At 40.3% G+C, this 24,292-nt stretch overlaps 2 protein-coding genes across 11 annotated transcripts in view; one reads left to right on the top strand and one right to left on the bottom strand.

The window, feature by feature from the left end:
- ankrd6b (ankyrin repeat domain 6b) overlaps positions 1-20,491 on the top strand; it is a 36,955-nt gene extending 16,464 nt beyond the window's left edge. For 3 of the 9 annotated variants that reach the window (XM_035143475.2, XM_035143473.2, XM_035143474.2), the window contains 15 exons: positions 6,451-6,549; positions 8,453-8,551; positions 9,178-9,276; positions 10,128-10,226; positions 10,722-10,820; positions 11,191-11,289; positions 11,884-11,961; positions 12,265-12,339; positions 13,256-13,360; positions 13,645-13,758; positions 13,909-14,079; positions 14,653-14,805; positions 15,608-15,721; positions 17,001-17,301; positions 18,213-20,491. In XM_035143475.2, the coding sequence (XP_034999366.1) occupies positions 6,451-6,549; positions 8,453-8,551; positions 9,178-9,276; positions 10,128-10,226; positions 10,722-10,820; positions 11,191-11,289; positions 11,884-11,961; positions 12,265-12,339; positions 13,256-13,360; positions 13,645-13,758; positions 13,909-14,079; positions 14,653-14,805; positions 15,608-15,721; positions 17,001-17,301; positions 18,213-18,805 (2,298 nt within the window). In that variant the 3' untranslated portion in view covers positions 18,806-20,491. Of the gene's footprint in view, positions 1-6,450; positions 6,550-6,574; positions 7,001-8,452; positions 8,552-9,177; positions 9,277-10,127; positions 10,227-10,721; positions 10,821-11,190; positions 11,290-11,883; positions 11,962-12,264; positions 12,340-13,255; positions 13,361-13,644; positions 13,759-13,908; positions 14,080-14,652; positions 14,806-15,607; positions 15,722-17,000; positions 17,302-18,212 lie in introns of those variants that run through there. The other 6 variants (XM_035143479.2, XM_035143471.2, XM_035143472.2 and 3 more) reach the window with 6 other exon arrangements.
- lyrm2 (LYR motif containing 2) lies at positions 646-23,218 on the bottom strand. Of its 2 annotated transcripts, XR_007032290.1 has the most exons (4): positions 23,137-23,218; positions 21,707-21,847; positions 20,679-20,829; positions 646-669 (listed from the first exon to the last, which is right to left on the bottom strand). XR_007032290.1 is itself a non-coding variant. In XM_035143481.2 (3 exons), exons 1-3 carry the CDS (start codon positions 23,179-23,181, stop codon positions 20,749-20,751), a joined length of 267 nt encoding a protein of 88 aa, XP_034999372.1. In that variant the 5' UTR covers positions 23,182-23,218; the 3' UTR covers positions 20,494-20,748. The 2 variants fall into 2 exon arrangements, 1 of the variants encoding a protein (XP_034999372.1); XM_035143481.2 differs by lacking the exon at positions 646-669 and having other exon boundaries at positions 20,494-20,829.
- Between the last annotated feature and the right edge of the window lie 1,074 nt (positions 23,219-24,292).

The raw sequence follows: 24,292 nt of genomic DNA, 5'->3' as shown, positions 1-24,292 counted from the left end.
ACAAAGTCTGCAGTGTTTTGTAAAAGCTGTCAATGAAGCTGTCTGGCGCAGGTAAAATGACTGGACAGAGGTTGCTGTAAAAGTTGGATCTCAGCCTACGCTTTGTTTTGTGGTGTGTAAACAGATCAGATTTTGGAGAGGAGTCAGTTGCCTTCCTTGTATAAACATCTGTTCTGCATGGATACAAAATTGATCCACTGGACTGGGTATTGTTCTAAATAATGTGGTAGAAGCGCCAATTTGACCTAATTATGTACCTAAACGGTCAAACTTTTTTCAGTTGCTTACTAGAAAGTGATATTAACCTTTGACTCAGTTTGTATTTCTAAGCTTTTCTAAAGCTTTCAACCACATTTCCTATCTATCTAATATTTCATTTTAGGCATTTTGACAAATCCCTTAAAAACAAACTCACCTGCATATCAGAAATTGGCAGCTTTCAGATCCTTGCACTGATCATTTCCATTGTCCCTGTGTGTCGTATAATACAAAGAGTTCAACCAGCTAAATCAGCTGAGAGTGATTTAAACTTTAATTTAGTTTAATCTGATTAGTTGACAAAGTATCTATTCTCCATGCTGATCAACCCCTACAAGTAGTAGGCAGTGACTTGTATGCACACAGAGGTTTGACAACATCAGATGGAACACACACACACACACACACACAGTGTCGTCTGAGGCCTTGCTTTATTCTTTCATCCCACATCTAATATCTCCTGTAATAATAGCAAAGGTCAGAGGTCGTTTTACCAAGATGTGATGTAACCCTCGCCTGTGCCACTTAGTGCCTGTGCTTATCTGCATGTAGAATAATAGCCTGGATGTTAGATGATGCACAGTGAGAACAGGCTCAGGACCTCTCACATGGGTCAATCAGTGCTGGATATCAAACCCAATCACTATGGTCTCAACAGCAGAGAATACAAAATTGTGCTCTACTTCAGCACTGAAAGTCGTCATTGATTAGCTGCTCAGAATTATTATCTTATTTACTTATTCTCTGATTCCAGATTCAAACCATAATTTACCCAAAAGATTTTACAGATTCTCCAGTTTTGTCTTAAAACTTTGACCTATTAAACAAAAAATGAAGCATTCTAGACTATGAAGATAGTTTGACACAACAACGTTATCTCAAGCTCGTTACTAGCAAGTTACTAGCTGTTTCCAGTGTTTTTAATTACATCTTATGGGGTTCATCAATTATGTAACTTGAGTTATGCGATACCAGGTGGTTCTATGTGGGGAGAGAAGCTTATGTCTGTCTCCGATCCTTTCCCCATCCCCAGTAGTTAATGTAAGGACGCCTGTCAAGCAGTCTATATGCACATATGCTGTTTTAAAGTCATGACGGTGTCAGGTTTGCAATTTCAACAACTAGAAAAGGTGTTGGCAACTTACGTGATTTTGTGCTGAAAGCCACATGTCCCAGGCAAACAGGCAACAACACTTGTATTACAGTACTTAATTATCAGAAAAAGAGGTTAGTGTAGATGCTGCTGTAGCATCAGTTATATCAGAACTGAGTAATTCATTGAAAGAAGAGCAAAGATTGACACTGAAAGCTTTTCTCAACAGGAAAGATGCTTTCACTCGTCTCCCGACTGGCTTCAGCAGATGACACACTGAGACACAGATGGTTCATTCAATCAGCTGCCACGTTTTATTTTGAAAGCACCTGCCCTCTTCTTAACAGGTCCCTACGAAGGTGTCCCAGATAGTTCTGTGTATGAGCCATCTGGTGCGTCAGGGTACATGGGAGTTGGAATAGAGTGAGAATTAGGTATTCAGTTGATTTGTGTGAGACTATATGTGCGCGTCTGTGAATGTGTGTCAGTCTGCCAGAGGGACTTAATTACGTCATAAAGGTTTCAACGACAACGTTGAATTTTTTGTATATATAAGTATTGGCTGATATATCAATATCAGAAATGTTATTGATATATCTTTTGATATATAACTTTGCCAGTTGCATCGCCCCCAAAAATCTGTGTAGGTCAGGCTTTAATATACAGTACAGTATGTGTGATGGTACTTTAGCCATGTGGGGGGAATTTTGTAGTTTGCCAGCAACCTGTCTGGAACAATACTACAGTACCACTGCATCACCCTCTTAGATGGTTTACATCTACAATATTTTCAGAGCTGTAACAGCACACAGTTTTTCGCAGCTACCTGGGGGGCAGTTTCATTTAACAGAAGATGAATTGACGTGAAGAGCCTGTATCTGCATGAAAGAAAACAGTATCTGCAGTGGAGAGACTCAGGATCAAACTTGTACATCTCCATGTAAAGTATATCAGCCTGCAGTATGATCTTACCCATGAGACCCTGGCATTTTTTTTTCTGGGTGGCCATCATACATTTGTTTCCCTAGACACGACAATGACAGTCGTGTTCATGCTGCATGATTCCTGGAATAAAAAATTAGTTTAGATGTTTCTGACACACGTGTAGAATCAATGATTTAGTGACGTTAAAAAAAAAACCGCTCTGTGTCAGATGCCTGAAATAAAAGAGCGCTGAGTTCTTTTCATGTGTTAATGCTTCATACTGGATGTTTTTGTTGTGCATCATGTGCTTTGCGTTTTCGGTTCTCGCACTGCAAAACCAGTTTTCCGTGGGAACATGAACACATGGCATCAAACTGCAACAGCTAAAACAAAATTACATGAGCTGATGCTCGCTCGCACGATTGTTTTGCAACCGGCTGCATTTGGGTGTTTTGGCAAGGCGCCATCGTAGAAGCTTAATCTAGGATAAAGGGGGCAGAGTTCGTATGAAACATTCCTCTGCTCAAGAAAAGGAATGTAGGGATGTTTTTTTTAATGGCGAATATGATGAATGGGACTGAGATAGAAAATCATAAATCAGATGAAGAGAGGGAGGCAGAAAGGATTAGGCGTTAGGGCGTTAGATGAGGTTTACAATGAAGGATATTGGAGTTGAAAAAAAGAGAGGAGATGATGTTTTTGCCTGATCAACGCTGGGTTTACAATTGGGAGAGTTCAGAAGACATCTGTTCAAACTGCTCATTGAGGCAGAGCCTGATTTTCATTTGAATTTGAATTTGAAACTAGTGACAACAAATGGAACACACTGAGTGTAAACAATTCAGGAGAGTATTTAAACAATTATTTTCAATTGCATTTATTCACGAGTTGTGTAGATGCATGGTTCCTGAAATAACAGGCCCGATCACTGTCTGTATAATCAAGATAAGGTGACAGTTACAGCTGGATGGACATGAAGCTCTCTTTTTTAAACTCCCGTACAAAAAATTATTTCATGAAAAGAAAGAACGTAAATCAGGATAGAAGTAAACTATGAGAAACATCAGTCACTCTTTGTAAAGTTCTTTCACAGGCACCACCAAAGTCAGATCAAAGTCACTTAACCTTCAGTGTTTGATGAATTTGACTTTGAATTTAAGGGGTAAACAGTGACTTCAACATACACCTTTTGTATTGTCACAATATCCATTATCTCATGTTCCTTTATGCTGTGGAATATGTAGGATATTATTATTGTAAGAAACATTTCAAACTGTATATTTACACTTGAAATTGTATAGGTTGGCCATAGCAGTGAGGAGTGTGAGGACTCTGAACTTATGTTGAAGATGTGAGCCTGCCCCCTGACAAACCAACCCACAGACTCACAAACAGACCTTCAGTCAGTCTGGAGACAACACAGTCGCCCTGATAGCTTGAGGCCGGCTGTGTTTACCTGAGCTCCCTTGGTGGCTTCCCTCCAAGTCAGGCCCAGTGTAACTCGATCCGGGGGCCACATGAATGCAGAGCCGAGCTGAGCCGCTCCCAAATAAAGTGCACACCTCCAAACGCCGAGATAATACCTGGGGTGTGATGTGGTTTGTGCTGTTGTGTGGGAAAAACACTTGATCTGTAATTAAACTGTATTTACTCAGGATAATAACAGATTAAAAGACATTGTGTGGATGTTGTGTTTGAAGTTTGACTGTTTATCTACTCACTGACTTCCTGCTCTGTCATTCGTCTCCATGCAGTTAAGCAGCGCTCATTATTTTGGATGTAATGTTTGGAATTTCAGGATGTGTTGAGAGCTGGAAAGACATTTCCTGCTGCTAATTCCCTGATGTCAGCTCAGCCTCCATGGTAACACACAAAGCATTCTTGGATCTCAATTTTCTATATCTTCCATTATAGTGTCAATTTCAAAACAAAAATAAGATATAAAAATATCTTCTTATTTAATTCAAAAGTCTTCTACCACCTTTTTTCAGTTTCTTTAACATTGTGAAATAGGGCTGTTTTCCAATGGAATAATTCATGGATCTTGATGAAAAAAACTAGGCACAGTTAGGGAACTGATTTCTAGGAGTGTGTTCAATTTGGTGCATTTTGATTCAATACAAAGGGACTGTTAGGCCTTGGCTGAGATATGAACTCACTGAGTGATGTTGTAGTTTTGGTTTTATTTACCCAGGCAAGGGCTGCAGCAGTAAATTGATAAGCTTAGGTGCTAAGACTCCAAGACAATCCATTTTAATATATATTTAACGCTAAATAACATGCTTGTTAAATACGGTATATGTCAAATGATGTGTTTTTCCCTGATGATAATTGTTTTCTATTCATTCTTTATGATGTATGCAAAGGTCTTCTTTGTTTCGGGTAAGGTGGCTCATCTACTCTAGCTCTAGCTACTTAAAGAAAGCTGCTCAAAGAAAGATCTATAAAATCACATAATGTATGATGAGATTGAAAAAGCAACCATCAATAAGAAAACACATGACAAATAATGTTGATTCCTTTTAGACAAACTTTTTCTTGTAAACTTTTTTAGGTCGACCCTGTGTTTTCAGAAAATCTGAAATAACCCCAGAGAATCATGATACAATATAATGTGATTTATCATTCAACTTTTTAAATACATGATTAATTCCAAAAAATGCATATCTTACTAACTTGAACAGCATTTCAAAGGACATATAATGTTGGATACAATAAATGACACAATAAATCACAGGGATTAATCATAGTGTGCATGGAGCTGTCATGATTGATGTAATGCATGGCACACAACCTTTGGACGGCTCCTATTGGCTGATCCAGTGCTTAAGGGAGCACATTTTGGGTGGGATGGATTAAGACTGCAGCTAACAGATATTTTCATTATGAATAAACTGCAGATTATTTTATTTTTTCATCTTTTATTCATGTTGACTAAAAAATGTCAGATAATAGTGAAAAATGTTTACGGATATTCAGTTTACGATAATGTATAAAACAGAAGGGATTGTTTAGTATGTGTCGCTTGATGAGGAACTACCAAAACACTTACTTTCATTTTCTGTTGACTAATCAATTATTCAGCATATTGTTTCAGCTCTATACATAATTGTTGTCCTTATTTTAAATCACAGACTTTTATTATGAAATTCTTCTTATTACTTAGTCGATTTTTACGATCAATCTTAAATCTTTGAGATTTCACACAAATATTTCCTTTTTTTTTTAAATATATGATTTTCTTCCCTCCTTTCCAATCAATAAAATGTTATTTGTATAGCCCATATTCACAAGTCATAGTTTGCCTCATAGGGCTGAACAAGGTGCAACATCCTCTGCCCTTAACCCTCAACAAAGGGGATGACAAATCTTTTAACAGGGAAACAAATGTAGAAACCTTAGAGAGAGCTACATTTGACAGATCCCTATCCCAGGATCATAATAATATCTTTACAACATTCATTCTTTAAGAGATGAAGGGAGCAGCAATGACAATGTATTATCAATGTAATGATAGTGGTCCCCCGACAGTCTATGCCGGTAGCAGCGTAATTAAGCACTGACTGACTGACCTGATCCATCTATAAGAAAAATTTGGAAAATTTGATTCATACATTTAACAGCAACATACTTTTTATTGTCCATTGACAATTTGATTATTCTTGAATATAAAAAAAAACATTAAGCTGTTTTGAAATTCCATTACATTGGGATAGAAGCAGAAATCTTAGGCATTGGTGAATACAACTAAATAAATCCACCAGGGGAAAGTAAAACATGCTTTAAGGTTTTGTGATTTGGGTGAACAGCTCCTTTAAACCTCCCCTAAGTTAAGAGACCTTTTTGCTTTTACCCAAAGATCCTTCTATTGACAGGATGCAGAGTTTATCCTCCACCCAGCTAACATGAACAGCTGTGCAGATTGTGCACTATTCTCTTAAACCATGGATTAAGGATTTGTTTGCTTTCAGTTGACTCATTACTGAGATGTATTGTACTCTGTCTTATGTCGTACCATCAGCTGTGACACTGCAGCAGTATCTGACTCCCTAGACTGTGACTTGGTGTGTGGGAAAGCAGCGGTGGGTTCCCTGACTGCTTCTCTGGGGAGTTTGTGTGGGTGCACTGTGGTGTTTTTTTCAGCGTCTTGAGTTGTTTATGTTTTGTGTTCACAGTATGGCAGAGGCCCGCTGCACTTGGCTGCCTACAAAGGCCACATCGAGGTCGTGCGTATCCTGCTCAAAGCTGGATGTGACCTGGACATCCAAGACGACGTGAGTAGAATCATCTGCGTCGGCCATCATCCCACTTTCATCCACCTCCACCTCACTCTGCAGTCCTGATCAGTGGTTACCAGCAGCCGCTTCTCTTTTTGCTTTCAGCACTGTTTATGTTGGAATATATTTTTTTTTTTAGACTTTTATTTCTTTATTTTAACACAACTGTAGTCTAATGACCTCTAGTGGCCTTGAGTGGGACCCTTTGGACTTCCCACTTGTGGGATTGCCCTCAGGATGCAAGTCCTCCTTCCCTAAAGAAAGAGATAATCCAGATCTATTGCGCTGCCAAATTCACTCTCTGTGGTCAGTGAGCTCCACAACAGGCACATCCTCCAGGACTGGAGGGAGCGGGAAGTGCACACTGAGGCAGGAGGAGGAGCAGGAGGGGAGAAGACAGAGGAGGAGGGCTGGGAAAGAGCCTGGAGGATCAGGGAGAGTGAAGGAGGTTAGACAAACCTGCTCCTACTGAGCCAGTGGAAATCTGTCCCCCCCCATCCTTCCTTCCCCTGAAAAAATGCCGCTCATCTAATGCCTCTGCTGCTGCTGCTGCGCTCGGCTCACTTCTTATCTGGCCCGGAATGATCCTCCCCTCCTCCTCTTCCTCCCGTTTCTCCTCTTTCTCTCATGGAAATTGTTGCTTATTGCTCTTCCAGCACTCTCAAACCTGGCTGGCTAAGTCTCATTCACCACTAATCTGCTCTGTGTGCAGGAATTCCATATACGACTGGGTATAACTGTGAACTGAACCTTTTTCCTGGGACTGTACACTCACTGCTTTCACATGGTTATATGGACCACAGTCCAGTAAACAGACTGCAAATATATCTGTTTGACATTAGCTGCTGTGGTTTGTATAACTTTTATATCGGGATCTTCTTAACATTGTTATTGCATAAGTAATAATAACTTTTGCAGAGGTTTGGGACATATGTTGTGCTTATAACATCTTTCTAACCAACTGTCAGCATGTGAAGGCATAGTATGTTTTGTGGGATTTTTATATTGTTTTGAATATAAAATAAACAGTAATATTAGCTTAATTAAGTCCTGTTACTTGGATGAACTAGCTTCTTCGCTCAGTTATGGGAAAACTCACCTTCTGTAGCACTGAGGATTTAATATTTCTTACTGCCATACTGTACTTTCTAGCTAACCGTGAAAGGTTCTGTGATCTTAAAGTTCCCACAATGATTCTACGGAGTAAATCAGTTTTAACTGTAAAATTTGAGATTTCAAGATGTTAAAAGCAGTTTGAGCATTCAGCAAAATGCTAAACTGCATGGGGAGACTATTTATCCATTCGCCCAACACAAATGTGCTGTAGCATTGCTTTATTTAAGTATTTTCAACATGTTAGCACTGAGTAACAATATATTATTATAATTTCAATGGATGAATCTGGAAACTTTTCACAGACCCCCCTGTCATGGTAGTGCGTCACGGTCCCCCATTTGAGAACCACTGCATTAGGGCATGTGGTCCAGCTGTTCCTCTGCGTAAAAGTTGAAGGGTGTATTTCTTTTGAGCAGTACCTGTCCCATAAAAATCCATTTATTCAGCTGAACATGCACTTATGTGTTTGTTCTACTCAGAGGAAGCAGAAATATAACCAAAATCCCAAATAACCAAACTATTTCTTAGAAATTGCTTTTCCAACTATTATGAATCTTTTTCAAATTAAAATAAATTATGTTTGTAAGTAATAAGGTTTAGAAAAAGATTTATGAATGTTTGTATCCTGCAAGAGCACTTGTAAAATAACATTATACTAAAAATATCACATAGGCGCTCCAAGATTTTTACATGGTGGAATTGCTTTTTCTGTGGATTGTTCTCTTGTTGTGTTGCCATGTTGTCGTGTATAGTTAGTCAGTGTTGCGTGTTTCTCTGCTGGCAGGGGGAGCAGACGGCGTTACATCGGGCTGCCGTGGTGGGAAACAGTGACGTCATCAGCGCTCTCATCCAGGAAGGGTGTGCACTGGACAGACAGGACAAGGTGCAGCTGAAAAGACAGAAACAAACACACAGAGAAGTTAATGTTACCTCTGCCACAGTCGCTCACAAGAATACAGTTATTATAAGCCATTTGGTGATCGTAGAGATCGTCTGTCATCTGCTTCACCTTCTTCCCCCTATGAAAAGTAGAGTATTTAGAGTCACAGTGAGAGGAGAGAGGAGTTATTCTTTAATTCTTTAAGCCAACCGATGAATTGGTCAGGTTTGTCAATTTAAAAAAAAGCAGTACTTGTTTTTTCATATTTACAGTAAAAATCAGTCCAGACAAAATCAGCTCTTTGATTATAGAAATCCTCAATGGTGACAACAATACTATTTAGACTATTATTTGTTAAAAAGTTTGTGATTGAAATACTAATTAACATTCTAAAAGATATCCTCCTCACCACCTTAAGACATGAAGGGCAGTTCAGCCAAGTTTACTTTGAAATGATTCTGTCTTTTATCGAAGATCACAGGATGTGTCCTTTTAAAACGAGCTCAACCACAGAAGTGTAGTGTTGATTGACAGTAGCTTCAAAGTGTTTTGAAGGAATAGAATCATCCGAATTGCTTGTATTATCAGTTTGATGTTGTATATGTGACTTTTGTTTTCTGTCCTCTCAGGATGGAAACACTGCCCTCCATGAAGTGTCCTGGCACGGCTTCAGCCAGTCGGTCAAACTGCTGGTGAAAGCTGGAGCCAACGTTCATGCAAAAAACAAGGTGATTCTATTGTGGAGTGGTCAGATTTGGACCAGAGCACTTATAAAATATGTTTGCTAGAAGCTCTGTTTTAGTATTCAGGTCTCACTCAGTGCTTCTTATACAAGAGAGATTCATCACTATAATGTAATTGTTCCAAACTATCCAGATTGAATCATTTCAAACAAAACCATGTGACTTGTAGAAATGTCTTCCTCTTGAAATGAAATATTTATAGGTAGTCTGTTATTAATGGGAAGTTGATGGTGCCTTTGAAGGACCTGAAATTAAATATTTGGAAAATTCAGATAAAGTCATCATCCTGCAGCTGCCATAGTTATTTGTGTTCATCAGATATTTTGAACTTAAATGAGTGTGAAAGTTCATTCTTGACCTTGGAAGTTGTTCCTCTACAAAATGCTAACTCAAGGTTCATCATTGTTTCATCATAACCCACTCCTTAACTATTTCCATGCATTGATAAAGACCTTGACATGGAGCTGAATGGAAAACATATTACTATCTTGTTTGGAGGAAATCTTATTAACAGTGATTAACATTTTAAACCAGTAGAATTATTGTATATAAACTGTGATCAACGACTATACGTCACTTATCAGGATTTTTTTTTGTGTGTTAACTCGTTGTTTGTTACACTGCAAAATTATAGAGATGAAAAAGTTCAGCTTTATTCACAGTCTCTTTTCAGGATTAAATGTTTTTATGTATCCCTGTATCTTGCTCATTCTTTAAATACTGTATATCTGTAGAAGCACATGATGAAAGTATAGCAGCAGTAAAATAGGCATGAAGAGCGTTGCCGAAACATCAATGCACAGCAAACCTGAACTAGATCTCTCCTCCTCTCTCAGGCAGGGAACACAGCTCTCCACCTTGCGTGTCAGAATGGTCACGCTCAGAGTTCCAAGGTTCTGCTCCTGGGAGGCTCCAGGCCGGACAGCAAGAACCACGTATGTTCTTCTTCCTCTTGGTCTTAAATGCAACACATTTAAACATCATGTCATACTTTTTCATAAGTGTTGCTCTTCAGTGTTATCACCTTGATCACAGGAGATACAGGTTAGGACAAGTGGTATCACTGCATTAAAGGCTTTTCTTGATTAGGCTGACTGGCTTCAGCAAACTAGATGGGTAGTGATTGACAGATGGCTCAGTCCTGAGCCTCTGGACCAGGTTTTCATTAGGGACATTTCAGCTTCTCGTCAACCAGTCCCTAAGACGTTTCTCCCATCTCTACACAGGAACACACTTGGTTGTTCCCCACTTCTCACATTTAAGAATTCATTAATTTCCAGTGCCTTTAAAAATTGACAGAATCCACCTTGTTAAAATGATAGAATTCCCAGCATAGTTTCACATAAGACTGCAGCACGTCTTTCAAATTTAAGTGATTGCCTCAATTTTAAACTAAATCTTTGAAAAATTGATGAACATTTTTTTTCTAGTTGGGGGATACTTGTCTGCATGTGGCAGCCCGCTACAACCACATATCAATGATCCGCATCCTCCTGGGAGCATTTTGCTCTGTTTCAGAGAAGAACCTGGTGAGTTACTAACTGGACACTTGCTCATCACAGCTACATTCTGAAGACTTACCCTAACCAATGTTAACATATGTCATCATAAATGGTTTGTAAGTGTAGCTGGTGTTTTTTTTTTATGAACCGAGGGAGAAAATTATCAGGGTCCTGCTGTATTTCAGCAGAATTTCACTTGTAAACGAAACAAAATGAAAAATCTGTGTTAGTTACTCTGCACGAAAGCCTCAGGTTAAAATGTAAGAATGAAGTGTTTATACAAACAACACATGTTTTTGGAGTTCAGTAGATAAAAGATCTGTGTGTGTGTGTGTGTGTGTGTGTGTGTGTGTGTGTGTGTGTGTGTGTGTGTGTGTGTGTGTGTGTGTGTGTGCAGGCTGGGGACACTCCGCTACATGTGGCAGCTGCTTTGAATCATAAGAAAACAGTACGTCTGCTGCTGGAGGCGGGGGGAGACAGCCGCATCTGCAACAATGTGAGTGCCCGCGGTCTCTTTCTAAATCATTAATGCTGAGAAGAAAGTGTTTGAGGGCTCACTACCTTTCTTCATCTTCAAGTCAAATCATCTCTGTTGCTATTCTTATCTCAGCTGACTGTCTCAGCTTCCTGTCGTCTGTTTGAAGCTGTATTGGAATGAGGTGAATTCATGATCACATTCACAACATAAAACCAATTTGTGAGGGAATGACAGTGCATTTTGAAGACCATGAATATCTGATATATTGCTTTTCAAATTTGTGTTCGAGAAGTTTTGTAACTTTGATTTTCAATTTGCACATAAACTGGAGTGGAAACATTGGAAATGTTTAAATATTGCACAAAAGTCTTTATTCATTACTGTAGCAAATTGACAATATATTGTACTGATAAATCTATTTTTATAAAAGCAAAATATGATAAAGTACAATGGAATCAAATGTCTACTGAATACTGAATTTGCTGAGACAACAGGTAAGCATGAAGGAAATAATAATAAGAAGAAGCTGTCTCTAAAATGAGGCTGTTTTAGAATTCAGGGTCATTCCTTTAAGTTTTGTTTTGTCTGATTTGTCTGTGTGTGTTTCCACAGGCTGGGGAAACAGCTTTGGATAAGGCCAGAGAACATAACAACCCAGAAGTGGCTCTTCTCCTGACCAGAGCTCCACAGGTGAAACCAGTAACTCCCAGTCTGACCAGTACAAGCAGCTGTGAACAAAACTGATTATGCTTTTGTTGTGAATATGCAGCTATTTTAACATACAAGTGTTAAACCCAGGGTTGGTAATCCTGGAAGTGCCAGCAAGAGCAGGCTACACTTCAATGCAACCGATACATCCCACCCCCTCCCATCAGCTCTCTCATCAAAGCTACGCCCCCAAAACACACCAACTAACTGCACTAACTGATAACTGCTAGAAGCGGATTTTACCCTGACTCACTCGCTAACTCCTGGCTATCATCTCTGCTTCAGCGATGTATGCCTCCCCGGCTGAAGACTCTGGTCATGCGCAGTGAGAGCACGGGCAGGGTGCGCGCAGGCAGGCAGGTTGGTTAGTGACAGACAGGTACCCAGCCAATCATTTCATTCGATCTGAATGAAATGATCGGTCCTGTTTATTATAGACCTGCGAGGGCCACAGACAATGGCTTTTTTGTGTTTTTCCCCCAGATAATTTTATTTATTGATGACTATGAGGACATAAGGAGGATTTCAACAAATAGGATAGAAAGTGATTCAGGAACAAATGACCAACCCTAACTTTGTTTTGATCATCTCAATCTCCTGGACTCATCACTCATTCCATTAGAGAAGGTTTAACTCTGCCTTGATGAGAGTACATCCACAATGTATTTGATAAGGATAACTGTACACAGACTGAAGTATATACTAAATTCTGACAAAAAATCGGAATAAATTTACTTAAAATGTATTTATAAAAAATGTCCAAACACAATATCCATTTAGAAATATTGGCATTGAGAATGTAGAAGAAAAAAGCTATACGGGGAATGTGCTGTTTGTAGTCATTTATCGACATATTAAAATAACAGACACATGCTACCTGGACCTGGTATTTTTCAGGTTGTGTACAGCAGGTTACTCCGATCAGTCCAGTGTGTCCCAGTCAGCCAGGGTGCACAATAGCAGGACCACAGAACCAGGAAGTACAGTTGCTCACTTAAATGGAATTTTATTGACGTTATCAATTTCATCTGTTTCCTGCTAATAACAATCCAACATGTCTGCTGTGGAAAATACACAGACAGAAAGAGATCTTCACAGAAAGAAATCTGTTTCAACAAGTCATCTCCTTTAAAAAACATTCCAGCCTCTTTTCTGTCAAACCATCAACGTTAAGCCTTTGTTATGTGTATGTATGTATTTTGTGTATTTAGAAATTAATAGTGTACTGTCTTATTGTATTTGCTAATCATGAGTTATCTCCTCTGGGTGTGTTCAGGTGCAGAGCTTTGTGCGTGGCAGGAGTGCGAGGAAGAGGAGAGACAAGCTGAAGGCAGAGGGCAGAGCTCAGTCGGTGCCCAGGGATGAGATGCTGCCCTGTAAGGTAAAAACTGGACCATTGTGTTAAAGCTATTGTAAATTAGTGCTTTGAATTTAAAAAGGAAATGAGGGAAAAGTAAGAAAAACTAAGTCGGTGGGAAGCAGCAGTGAGGAGAGCAGAGCAGAGAGAGTCAAGAAGTGAGAGTACCTAAGAAAGATGTTCTAAAGACGAAGAAACTAATTGGATGTTTGATTTGTCTCAACCACAGTCCAATCTTTTTATAAACAGAAGCAGCTTATTGACTCACTTCTCTGAATTATTATTTTTCTTCTTCGTGTTCCCTGCAGGACAGTGCTTCAGCTGCAGATGACACCCAGAGCAGTGACCGAGCTGCCTGCAAACACACTGAGATGACTGAAACTAACACCAGGAGGGGCAAGAACAGGAAGCAGAAGGAAAAGGTAGGTCCCTGCATTTAAGTTTTGAGACGTGTCTGCTCAGAAGAGGTGGACAGGGGAGGACCGTGAGTCTCCTGCTCCTGCTTCTCCTAATCAAGGTCTATTATTTTCTGATGGAGTAACTATTAATCTTAACTGCTGTTGTTGTTGCAGCCGTTTCTGTCTGACCCACTTCGCCGCAGAGAGACCAGGCCCAGTGAAGCCTTTCATAGGAGGAAGGGTAAACTGCGAGGAGTCTCCCCTAATGCAGCCATCCCACCACACAACTTTAAAGCCTATCAGCTTTACACCCTGTACCGCGGCAAGGATGGCAAGGTCATGCAGGTACTGAATGAGCACAAATACTCCCCAGTTGAGTTAGAGGAATGATTATTTTTCATGTAGTTCCTCTGTTGTGTTCTGTAAATTCATTTTTCATGTCTTGTCCTTATATATAGATGAATTTCATCCATAACCGAAGAGCAGCACTACAGAGAATAATTGGAATATCTAATACTAATCCTCGTACCAGTTACCAAAGGGCAAGAGAAATGTGCATTGGGATTGATGTGTTTCTAAATAAGCCTTGGGTTGGTTTGAGTAACACTGTGTCAGCCAATAGCAGGCCTCCAAAGGCAATGTGTCAGGACTTCATGTACCACCATGCCATGAGGAATTCCTCTAAAAGAAAACATTGCATACAGTCTAATATAAGATAGGCTTCAATATATTGATAAATACAAGAAGAAAACTTACATACAGACCTGCAGATGAACCATTTTATAGTCTGGGAAAAATACAAATGCATTAATCCAAACATGCAGTTTTTAGCTTTGTCCTTTTTCTGTCATTTTGTGCCTCAGTGCCGCCCCACAGCAAATATGAACAAACCCTATTTGACTGCTGACTGTGTTGCAGGCTCCTCTGAATGGCTGCCGCTGTGAACCTCTCATCGCTAAACTGGAGAACCAGCTGGAGGCCACTAAAGAGGAGATGAAGACTGAGATCAACACAGTCCAAGACCTGATGAACAGCAAGATGGGCCAGCTGGACCGCAAGAACAAGCACCAGGTAGCACACACACCTGTGCCTCTGTGAAGCATCACAAGTCATAGTGTCCACTAACCTACAGTAGATAACTCTGTTAAACTTGTTTTAGTATTAGATGAAGTTGTGACTGATGGAGAGTTTTCATTGTGGCCCTTTGTTGCTGAACAGAAACAACGTAGCTCTAACACTGCAGGGGTTAGAGATTATATCCCCTGAGTAGTTAACTGGGTGAAAACATTACAGTAACAGTAGAGGGGCTTAGGCCTCATCTCCCCTGAAGACTCTTTATTCATAATACATTACACATTCTCCCATAACATACTGTAAGAAGCTATAAATAAAAGCTTCTGTTAGATTGCAGGCAGTCGTTCATGCATGTACTCTGAGCATCACTGCTGCTTGAGAAAACACAGCGGTGAATATAGGCAGGGATGTATAATCAGTGAGATCAGAACAACATTAGATGGTATGCTGGTAAACACAAAAGAGGAACATGCGAAATTCAGCAGATCTTCGATCGAGGGAAGACAAAACAAAAGATGTTTACACTGAACCTGACAAAACACAGTGTGCTGGAAGGTCATACACATGCAGCAAATACACGAAGGAGAGGACCAGCCTTAGTGCTCCCTGTTAAAACTTGCTCATGTTGGTGCTCATACAGTACAATGGAGTTTGGAAAATTCTTTCTGAAGTGACCATATATACATATAAATACTACTATATACAATGTGTTTGTTAACAAACAGAAAGTGTAAGACAGCTTGTATTTAGAAGTCTTTGTATCTTTTCCTCATATCCTTCCATGTTTTGTTGCCGTCAGATCTGTGCTCTTGATAAGATGACAGTGGAGCGAGTGTCGGCAGAGAGGAGCGAGTGTCTCCAGAGGATGGAGCAGCGGGCCCTGCAGGAGCGACTGGAGGCAGAGAAGAGACAGGTAACGTTCACTGGAGCATTACCCTCGTCTTCGTCTCACTCAGCTGGAGTCAACAAGGCTGATAAAATCACCACTGACTCGATATGGATCAGTGACTTTGTATAGCACTGAAGTTATTATATGATGCTGTCGAAAAATTAAATTGAATGTGTATAGCACCAAATCATAAGACACATTCTCACTAAGGTCGAGACCTTACTATATTATTGTGAAACCCAACAGTTTCCACAACAAGCAAACACTGCTGTGACTATGGAGAGAAAACTCCCCTTTAACAGAAAGAATCCTTGAGAACCAGTGGGCAGCATCTGCCTCAATATGAAAATTGGTGTGTCAAATTAATTACGCCTGGCTAGTCAAGAAAGAAAATAAAAGCTTTTGATGGAATTTATTGAGTTTTAAGGTGAATGATGCATTTAGATATTTACTAGAAATATTTCTCACATTTTTGCTTTGTCTTTAATTAATTACAGTAATAATGGCTGGAAACATGCACTATTGTTGAGGTCATCAATTAGTTTATATTCAAACTTTAAAGTTGCATGTATTTATTTGGTTTTGGTTGTGTAACAAGCTTGGTTAACAACATTAAGATCACCCTATCAAACTAATATTACAAACTTCTCTGGAACTGGGGTTAAGGAGAATGACATCCTCCTAAATCAACATATCTTTGATTATTGTGAAAAAGGTGATACTGCAGCTTCCATGTTGAATGAAAACAGGGTCAGCAGGACAAAAATGTCATTCATATTAGTTAGGTCAAATATTATTAACAATTAATCACTGAAAAAAAATTCATTAAATAATAGATTGCCACCTAGGGGGCAGCAGAACACAACATTTCACACATTATCAGCGTGTACATTTCTCATGGCTAACATGTAAGCAGTTGAATATTTACACACCCAGTAGAGTTAAAGCCACATTAATATTCGTTTTGAGGCAGACTTCTGATGAATCTCTAACATTCACCCTCCCTTTAGCTCTGGTTGTGTCTCCACAGACTCCTGAGAGAAATATCTGTCTCTTTAACTGCTGAAAGCTCCAACATGTTCACCACATCTGTAACTGTGCTGTTGTGGTGCTGGTCAGGGAGTGGTTTATCAGTGTATTATTAATGTAAACATCTGCCTGCTGCTGGAGACTAAAACAGGAAATGTTGTTAAACCACAACAGTGAGCTCTATATTCAGCCTCTTTCATGTTTCATTGTTCTTATCTTTCTTTCTCATCCATGTAACATCATCTCTTCTGTTTTGCTGCATGTCTCTTTTAAGCAGGCATCTCTGATCAGTGACTTGAAGAGCTGGTGTCTGTCAAAACTGCAGAACATGGAGGTTCTCTTCACAGGAGACCCCGGCAGGACCAAGCTGCGGCGCTCCTCCTCCATGACCGAGGGCCTGGACGAAGCAGAGGGACCTGAGCTCACTGAGCTGCCTGCTGGAGATGAAGGCGGCTCCCATTGTCCAGAGCTGCACAGCAGCCCCACACTCCTGGAGTCTGACCGCAGGGATCCCAGTGCTGCAGAGGGGGGATCAGCCAACCACTACTTTGTGGTTCATGTGGAGAGCTCTCCAGGTACGATTCATCCGGATTTGTCATAACTGTTAACTCTAAATTACAGGCTGGAAATCAATGCTATCAGTGTATATAATTAAAATGGATAAATAAATGTAGAGCAGGGATTAACCTGCGGTCAGTCATTTCATATCTGACAACAAATCTTAGTAAAATAAAAATTTATTCTTAATCGATTTTCTTTCTTGTCTAATCACAATTGCTTTTTGGTTATAAATAAGAAACAGCCTTAGAACTTAGTTTATTACTGGACATTTTTCACTTACTGTCATTTAAATGTTGTCACACTATCACAGGCCAAGCACATCAGCTATTCTGCTGTATGTAATGTATAAAAATACAATCCTTAAATTCATTCTGGAATTTTATTAATTAATTTAAGTTACAAGTTAACAAATTAATAAAAACTTTATTTCATGACCTTGTGGTAGCATAACACTGGGATACACAAATAAATTGTTGTAGATCGAAAAAGAGAATCATCTCCATTTGTGCAGTGAAGCAATAAATGGATGTGTGTTGACAGTGATTATTAAGATTGGACTAATAATTCAAGTAAAAGAAAACCTTTCTTTTTGCAAGTAATTTCTTGTTTAGACTGTAATTCAGTGTAAGAGTTCATGACTCAAGGCTGAACTCTGCTCTGTTGCCAAAAGAGACTGTTCAGTAGAAAACGATGCGTTAAGCTGTGAAGAGCACATTTGTCCTTCAGGATGATTTACTCCTCAGTGGCTTATCAAAATAACATTGCACAAATGAAAAGTGCACTATTCCTTTCTCATGACCTTTCTGGAAGGAATAACATTGCTGCCAGAGATACAACTCAGTTAAGCTGCATGCTAATTAGAAACTAACAACTAATGTCTGTGTAACTGAATGTGCTCACTGAATGTCTTCTGAACTTTTACCAGATGGGGATAAGGCACGTAAGGCTGAAGCCGCCTCTCCTACAGCAACCAAGAAGAAGCTGCTGTCATCTGCGCAGGTGGTCCGGCCGAAGGAGCGCTCCGTGATCTGCGCTGACACCCAGAGGAAGAACAAGGACCTGCTGGACGTGGATGTAGTGGAGTACGGTGCCATCGGGGGCACAGTCCACAGAGCGAGCAGTCTGTCCCCCGCCACAGGGCGCCGCTGCAGGACTGACCCTGTGATCAGAGACAGGGAGCGAGGCCGAGATAGAGGGAAGCTGCGTAAAAAGCATTCCCAGGGAAGGACTAATTCCAGCGGGGCCCCGGGGACCAAGGTCCTGGAGGTCTTCGGGGAGCAGCCCAGCGAGCCCTCCTTTGCTCAGGAGAGGGAAAACATGCACGCCCTGGAGGTGACGCAGTACTTCTTCGAGGCGGTGTCCACGCAGATGGAGCGCTGGTACGAGAGGAAGGTGCAGGAGGCTCGCTGGCAGGCCACTCAGAGGGCTGAGGTCGACAGAGCCGCCCTGGTCGAGAGGATCTCTTACCTGGAGGACGAGCTGCGCATGCTGAGGACTGACAAACACGATGGGTGCTGACGGTCACCTGTCACCATGACACTGAACAGAAACCACATGTGGTTGGGTTGGATTTCAGCCTCTTGCAGCAGCAGAGATTTATGACACGAATCTGAACTGTCATGTTTTCTTCTTGCAAAACTGAGATGAGTCACGATATCCAGCACTGAGAGAGAGTTCATGTTCACAACCAGTGCTGTAAATCACTTCCTCCTGGAATCCAGTCAACCCATTTTTACATGAACTACAACTGTTCCACGTAGAAAACCCTCTCATGCTGGTTGTCATGGCAGCAGTGGCCTGGTATGCTGAGGTGTGTATGAACAGTACTTTAGAAACAGGGGCAGCTCTTGTGCACTGTGTTGTAAATAAACCAGTAAATGTAAAGCTAGTTGTCAAAACGTTGAACTAATGTGCCATTTGTAGAACAGATACATGATGAACACCATGAACACTGTGCAGCGTGCACACAGACATCTTCATGCATTTGCCCGACCACACACTAAATACTGAGTCATGTGACTCCACATTATCAAGAGCTGTGATCGGTGTGTGCACGGTGGTATCATTAGATCACAGTGACAGCCGTCTGCATGGAGGGAATCACAGTGGAATAAGCTTTTTGTTGGTGTCTATTTACTGGAATCAGTCTTGTGACTTTAAAAGAACGACCCACTGTTTATTTATGAGAATGTAGTTGAAGTGACACTGTACATAGTGAAGGTTTGTTTTAACTGCGTCGATCCCTGATTCTGCTGCATGGTGATTTGTCTGGAGGCTGGAGTGTGACGATGGAAGAATGTGACTTTTACAGTGTTAAATACAATTTCAAAAAAAATAATGAAATCATAAACCGATAAGCAATAAATATTCATCTGAATGAAACATTAAACATTTTGTTCAAACACATACATTTTTCATAATTATATGATTAATCAATTTATGTATTGCATTTTCAAACTGAATTGGTTTATCGACATTTATATTTAAATATACATGTATAACAATGTTTCCCTGAGTCAAACTCAAATATTAAATAGAATAATTTTAATTTGTGCGTCTGACACTTTTGTTTTAGTTATGAACAAAATATATACATTAATTTAGGAGTCTGTATTTAGACTAAAAGAAGGGACGACTTTGATTCTAACTTAAAACTGTAAAAGTGTATTAATATTCAGGTGTCACAGTGAACTCCACACTCAACCTGTGAACTACTTTAAATTCAAGCTCAAAACTTGCTGTCACATAAAAAAGACATCAATCCTGCTGCCAGCCACACTGTCGCCATTCAACAGTTCAACTGTGTCCTAGATAGTAGAAAGATATTTAACTCTAAGTGTCTTAGTAAAGAGTGAGCGGGGAACAAAGTGTTTACAATCCACTGAAATGGGTCATTTGTGACACAAACACTAAGAAACATTGAAACCTGCCTGAAGAGCTTAACAACAAGCTGAGTTCTCATCCTATAATCTTTTCTCCCAGAATGCCCTCTGCCCTGCCAACCATGTTTACCTGTAAAGCACAACCCTGACGCTGAACTTGGTCCGAACCTGTTGCATGAAGAACGCCCACAGTTGTGTTGCAGTATTACTGTCTGCTGTACATTTGATGTAGTGACTGTTTTTATATGACCTCGATGCACTCTGTTTGATGAAGCCAGAAAAACATATTTTGTATTAAAAGAAAAAGATTGTTCTTAGTCCACCTGCAGTTTCCTTGTTTATTACATAACAAATATAATATAGTGTAACACATGAAGAAGAGTCTGGCTCCCAGGTGGGTCACAGTTCATGATGCATTCAGATCCATAACGTCCATTCATCTGTCCTTGAGAAGCAGTAAAGATGAGTCTATAGTGGGGAGGGGGTTCCTGTTTCCATGGTTACCCCAGCACACACACACACACACACAGTGTGTCTTCAGTGAAGTCCACAGCAGGGACTCCCAGCGGCTCAGGGTCGCTAACTTCTGGCCAACGCCAGAGACGTCTGCAGCTCCTCCAGGTGGTTGGTCGCCTGCGTGATCATCATCCGGATGGCGTCCTGGAGAGGAAATACCATTCATAATTTGTATATTTCCTTATACTTAAGTATTATTATCCTTACACTTACATATTGCGTGTTACTTATTACTTACTGATGCCTATTTTGGACTCTTGCTGCCTGAATTTAGCAAATTTCCCCTTTGTGGGACTGATAAAGGATTATCTTATCTTATCTTATCTTATAAGTCTTGATTGAAAAGAACTAAGAGTTATAGCAGAATTTTCTATTCATCCATGTGATAAAATTCACCCAATTGATGTCGACATGGCTCGTTTTAATGGTGTGACAGCAATGACGGACACTGGTGCAGAGAACATGACCCTAGAAGTGTGATACGATGAGCTCAGTGTGCAGCCCTTTACGTGGAACTCCCTGTCAGGACGAGTAAACCAGTGGCTGATTTCAGAAACAACCACTTGGTTTGTTTTCTGGAGCTTTCAGTCTCGTATGGCGGCAGGATTAGTTCTGAGCAAACAGCAGAAGACTGGGAGACGTGGTTCAAAGCTCTAGAAAAAAGCTGGTGAGCAGACTTTGAGTTAATAATCAGTCTGTCCAGTCACCACTTCTTAATTTAATGTTGAAATTATACATTCTCAGTAGTGTTGCAGGAATCTACTAGTCATTACAACAATAAGTGGGAATGTATAGGCATGAAATGTTTTTGCATTTTTTGTATATTTTCCCAAAACTTTCAAAACAAGCAAATCTAAGTTTACCTACAATTTTTAAAGGATCTCCAAATGTGCAGGAATCCTCCACCACAACTGAAATACCTTTCTAGGTTCGACACATCTACAGTAAAGTTTGATTGAGCCCTCTCTTCTCAGTAACTAACACACAGCACAGTTGTGCAGCAGGTGACTGGTCCCTCTACCTGTTCCGTGGCGTTCCTGTTCCTCTTGAACTCATCTCTTGCCCAGTCTCTCAGGTACTTCCTGTCCGCCTCATCTGGAACCTGCTTGATGGTCCTCAGCATGTTTCTGTAGATCCCCAACACCTTCTGCCTCTGGAGGAACTGACAGACACTTTATGAAGAATCAGCTTTAAAGTGAAGTGAACAGACACAGCCTGGTTTTGAAGAGACTTCAGAGTGTCCACTGTGAGCTGGGGGGGGGTTGATCATCTATCATTTATACAGTAAATCTACAGACACTCCCCAGGAATAACCAGGATATCACAATCAATCAAATTCAATCAAATTTTATTTGTATAGCCCATATTCACAAATCACAATTTGTCTCATAGTGCTTTAACAGGGTGTGACATCCTCTGCCCTTAACCCTCAACAAGAGTAAAGAAAAACGACAAAAAAAAACCGTTTAACAGGGTAAAAAGAAGGTAGAAACCTCAGAGAGAGCCACATGTGAGGGATCCCTCTCCCAGGACGGACAGAAGTGCAATAGATGTCAAGTGTAAAGGAGAACATCACCAAGATAAGGGTATTAGCAGCATTGATTAGAATAAACACTTTGTAGCATAACTGAAGGTCAATGAATTGATGGATTATTGTCAGTAATGGTCGAGTATCTGAGGAGAAATATTATATATCAGGCAGTCTTGTTGTAATCATAGTCTATGGTCAGCAGCCACCACGATCATGATCCACCATCAAGATCGGAGGCCACTATAGTCCACAGTCATTGTCCACTGCCGCCATCAGGATCCACCATCAGCTGCCACCTCGATCGTGGCAGCTGACATTACATTACAGAAGCATGTCAGATCACACAGTTAAACATGGAGAGAGGTGAGATAGTTGGACCTGTTTGGATTTAGCGGGTGGCTGTTGACCAGAGCTGCCATATTGTGCTTCAGTTGTTATAATTAAATGTCAACCATTCGGTTCGTTAAGTGACTACATGGATGCAGGTTCAATCCTTTATCAGATCACAGAGTGTTAGATGTTTAAAATTCACACTGTCAAGCTCCAATGGACAAAAGTATGAAGCATTTGATGGTTAACGTGTCAACAGGAGCTGTGTCGATATCTGTTTTCTAAGGTTAATGTTACATGTGTGAAATAAACACTGTTAATATTAAACAGTCCAATCACGATGTGACACCATTTGATCTGATGTGTGTTTAGTTTCTTCATCTCCACAGAAACCTGCCACACACTGAGTAGTTCCGGTAAAGTGATGGACAGTGAATGTGTCACTGAAGGTTGAACATTCTTCTTCTTCTGTGACAGAATCCTGTCAACGTCCTAATTATTTTTAACTTGAACTGTAAACACGACCAGAGCCTCCATTGACCTCCATGTTAACTACAACCAGTGTGAACATGCTCAGCGTTGATATTCACCTGTTTCAGAGAGAGAGCAGCAAGAGGCAACCTGGAACCCGCCATCTTTGACTGTGTGGACCCAAGCGGATGTTGTGATGACGGTAACCTACAGGCTAACTCAGTGTTCAGCGCCCTCTAGCGGAGCGGAAGACAACTGCAGCAGCAGCAGCAGTCTGCAACAGAACCATTGATATATCATAATGAAATAACAGAAGCGACCACAGAATATGCAGATGTATCAGGTTCTGATTGATTTGTAGTATCTCTCTCTTTGCAGGTATCTCTGACTCCAGAGCTGCAGGATTCAGACAATTATTAATAAAATGATAATGATTTTCATATGATTTGTTGCTGCTATCATTAATAACATATTTACATCCATTATTATCACTCTTACTGTTTTCATAATAACAACTAGTCTGACAGAGCTGAAATCTGATGCTGCACAACTGCTCCTGGTCTCTCTCTCCTCTCTCCCCTCTCCTCCCCCTATCTATCTCTCTCCTCTCTCCCCCCCCCCTATCGCTTTCTGTTCTCTCCCCTCTTTTCTACCCATCTCTCCTCTCTTACCCATTTTTCTCTGCTCACCCTAACCGGTCGAGCCAGATGTTGCCCACACGGAGTCTTTTTTCTCATCACAGTCAAAGTGATGCACATTGTGGGAACTGTTAGGTTTCTCTGTAATTTTGAAGGTCTTGACCTTCTATGTAAAGTGCCTTAATGTATATAATGTACTGTATATTATGTTTTGGCGCAAATTTAATGTTTCGATGGTCCATCAATTATTTTACAACTTGGTCTCAAACTAAAAATGCTGCCTTCTTTTCTAAGCCTCTCAAAGACAATCTGCTACAACAAAACGTACCAACTCAAGTCTCTCATAAGCATCTGACCAAGAAATATCAGCACAAATGGAGGACGACTTACAATAAAGAACATCCCTCATTTCCTCAGGACATTAAAAAATAATGACACTTATTCCCAATTTCCCCAGGCTCACATATCGAATGGAATGTGTTCTTCTGGAGTTGCATTAAACCTGCCAGGCTCCAGGGCTGATGGTAAAGTTACTGAATGTAACTGTGCACATTAAGACCTGTCTTACATTACAGCTACTCTTTATGAGACAGTTAAGGTGTAATTTTAGTTTATCAACAGAACATCTTGTATCTAC

Source organism: Hippoglossus stenolepis, chromosome 20 (genome assembly GCF_022539355.2).
Source record: "Hippoglossus stenolepis isolate QCI-W04-F060 chromosome 20, HSTE1.2, whole genome shotgun sequence".
Classification (NCBI taxonomy): Eukaryota; Metazoa; Chordata; class Actinopteri; order Pleuronectiformes; family Pleuronectidae; genus Hippoglossus; species Hippoglossus stenolepis.
The sequence above is the reverse complement of the archived record's forward strand: the minus strand, read 5'-3'. Positions and strand labels throughout refer to the sequence as shown.

Excerpts from the sequence above, each read along its gene's own strand:
- lyrm2 (XM_035143481.2), bottom strand. The coding sequence starts at position 23,181 with ATGGCGGGTTCCAGGTTGCCTCTTGCTGCTCTCTCTCTGAAACAG. Across the intron at positions 21,848-23,136 it reads CTGCTCTCTCTCTGAAACAG|TTCCTCCAGAGGCAGAAGGT; the intron begins GTGAATATCAAC and ends AGTGTCTGTCAG. Across the intron at positions 20,830-21,706 it reads ACAGGAACGCCACGGAACAG|GACGCCATCCGGATGATGAT; the intron begins GTAGAGGGACCA and ends TTTCCTCTCCAG.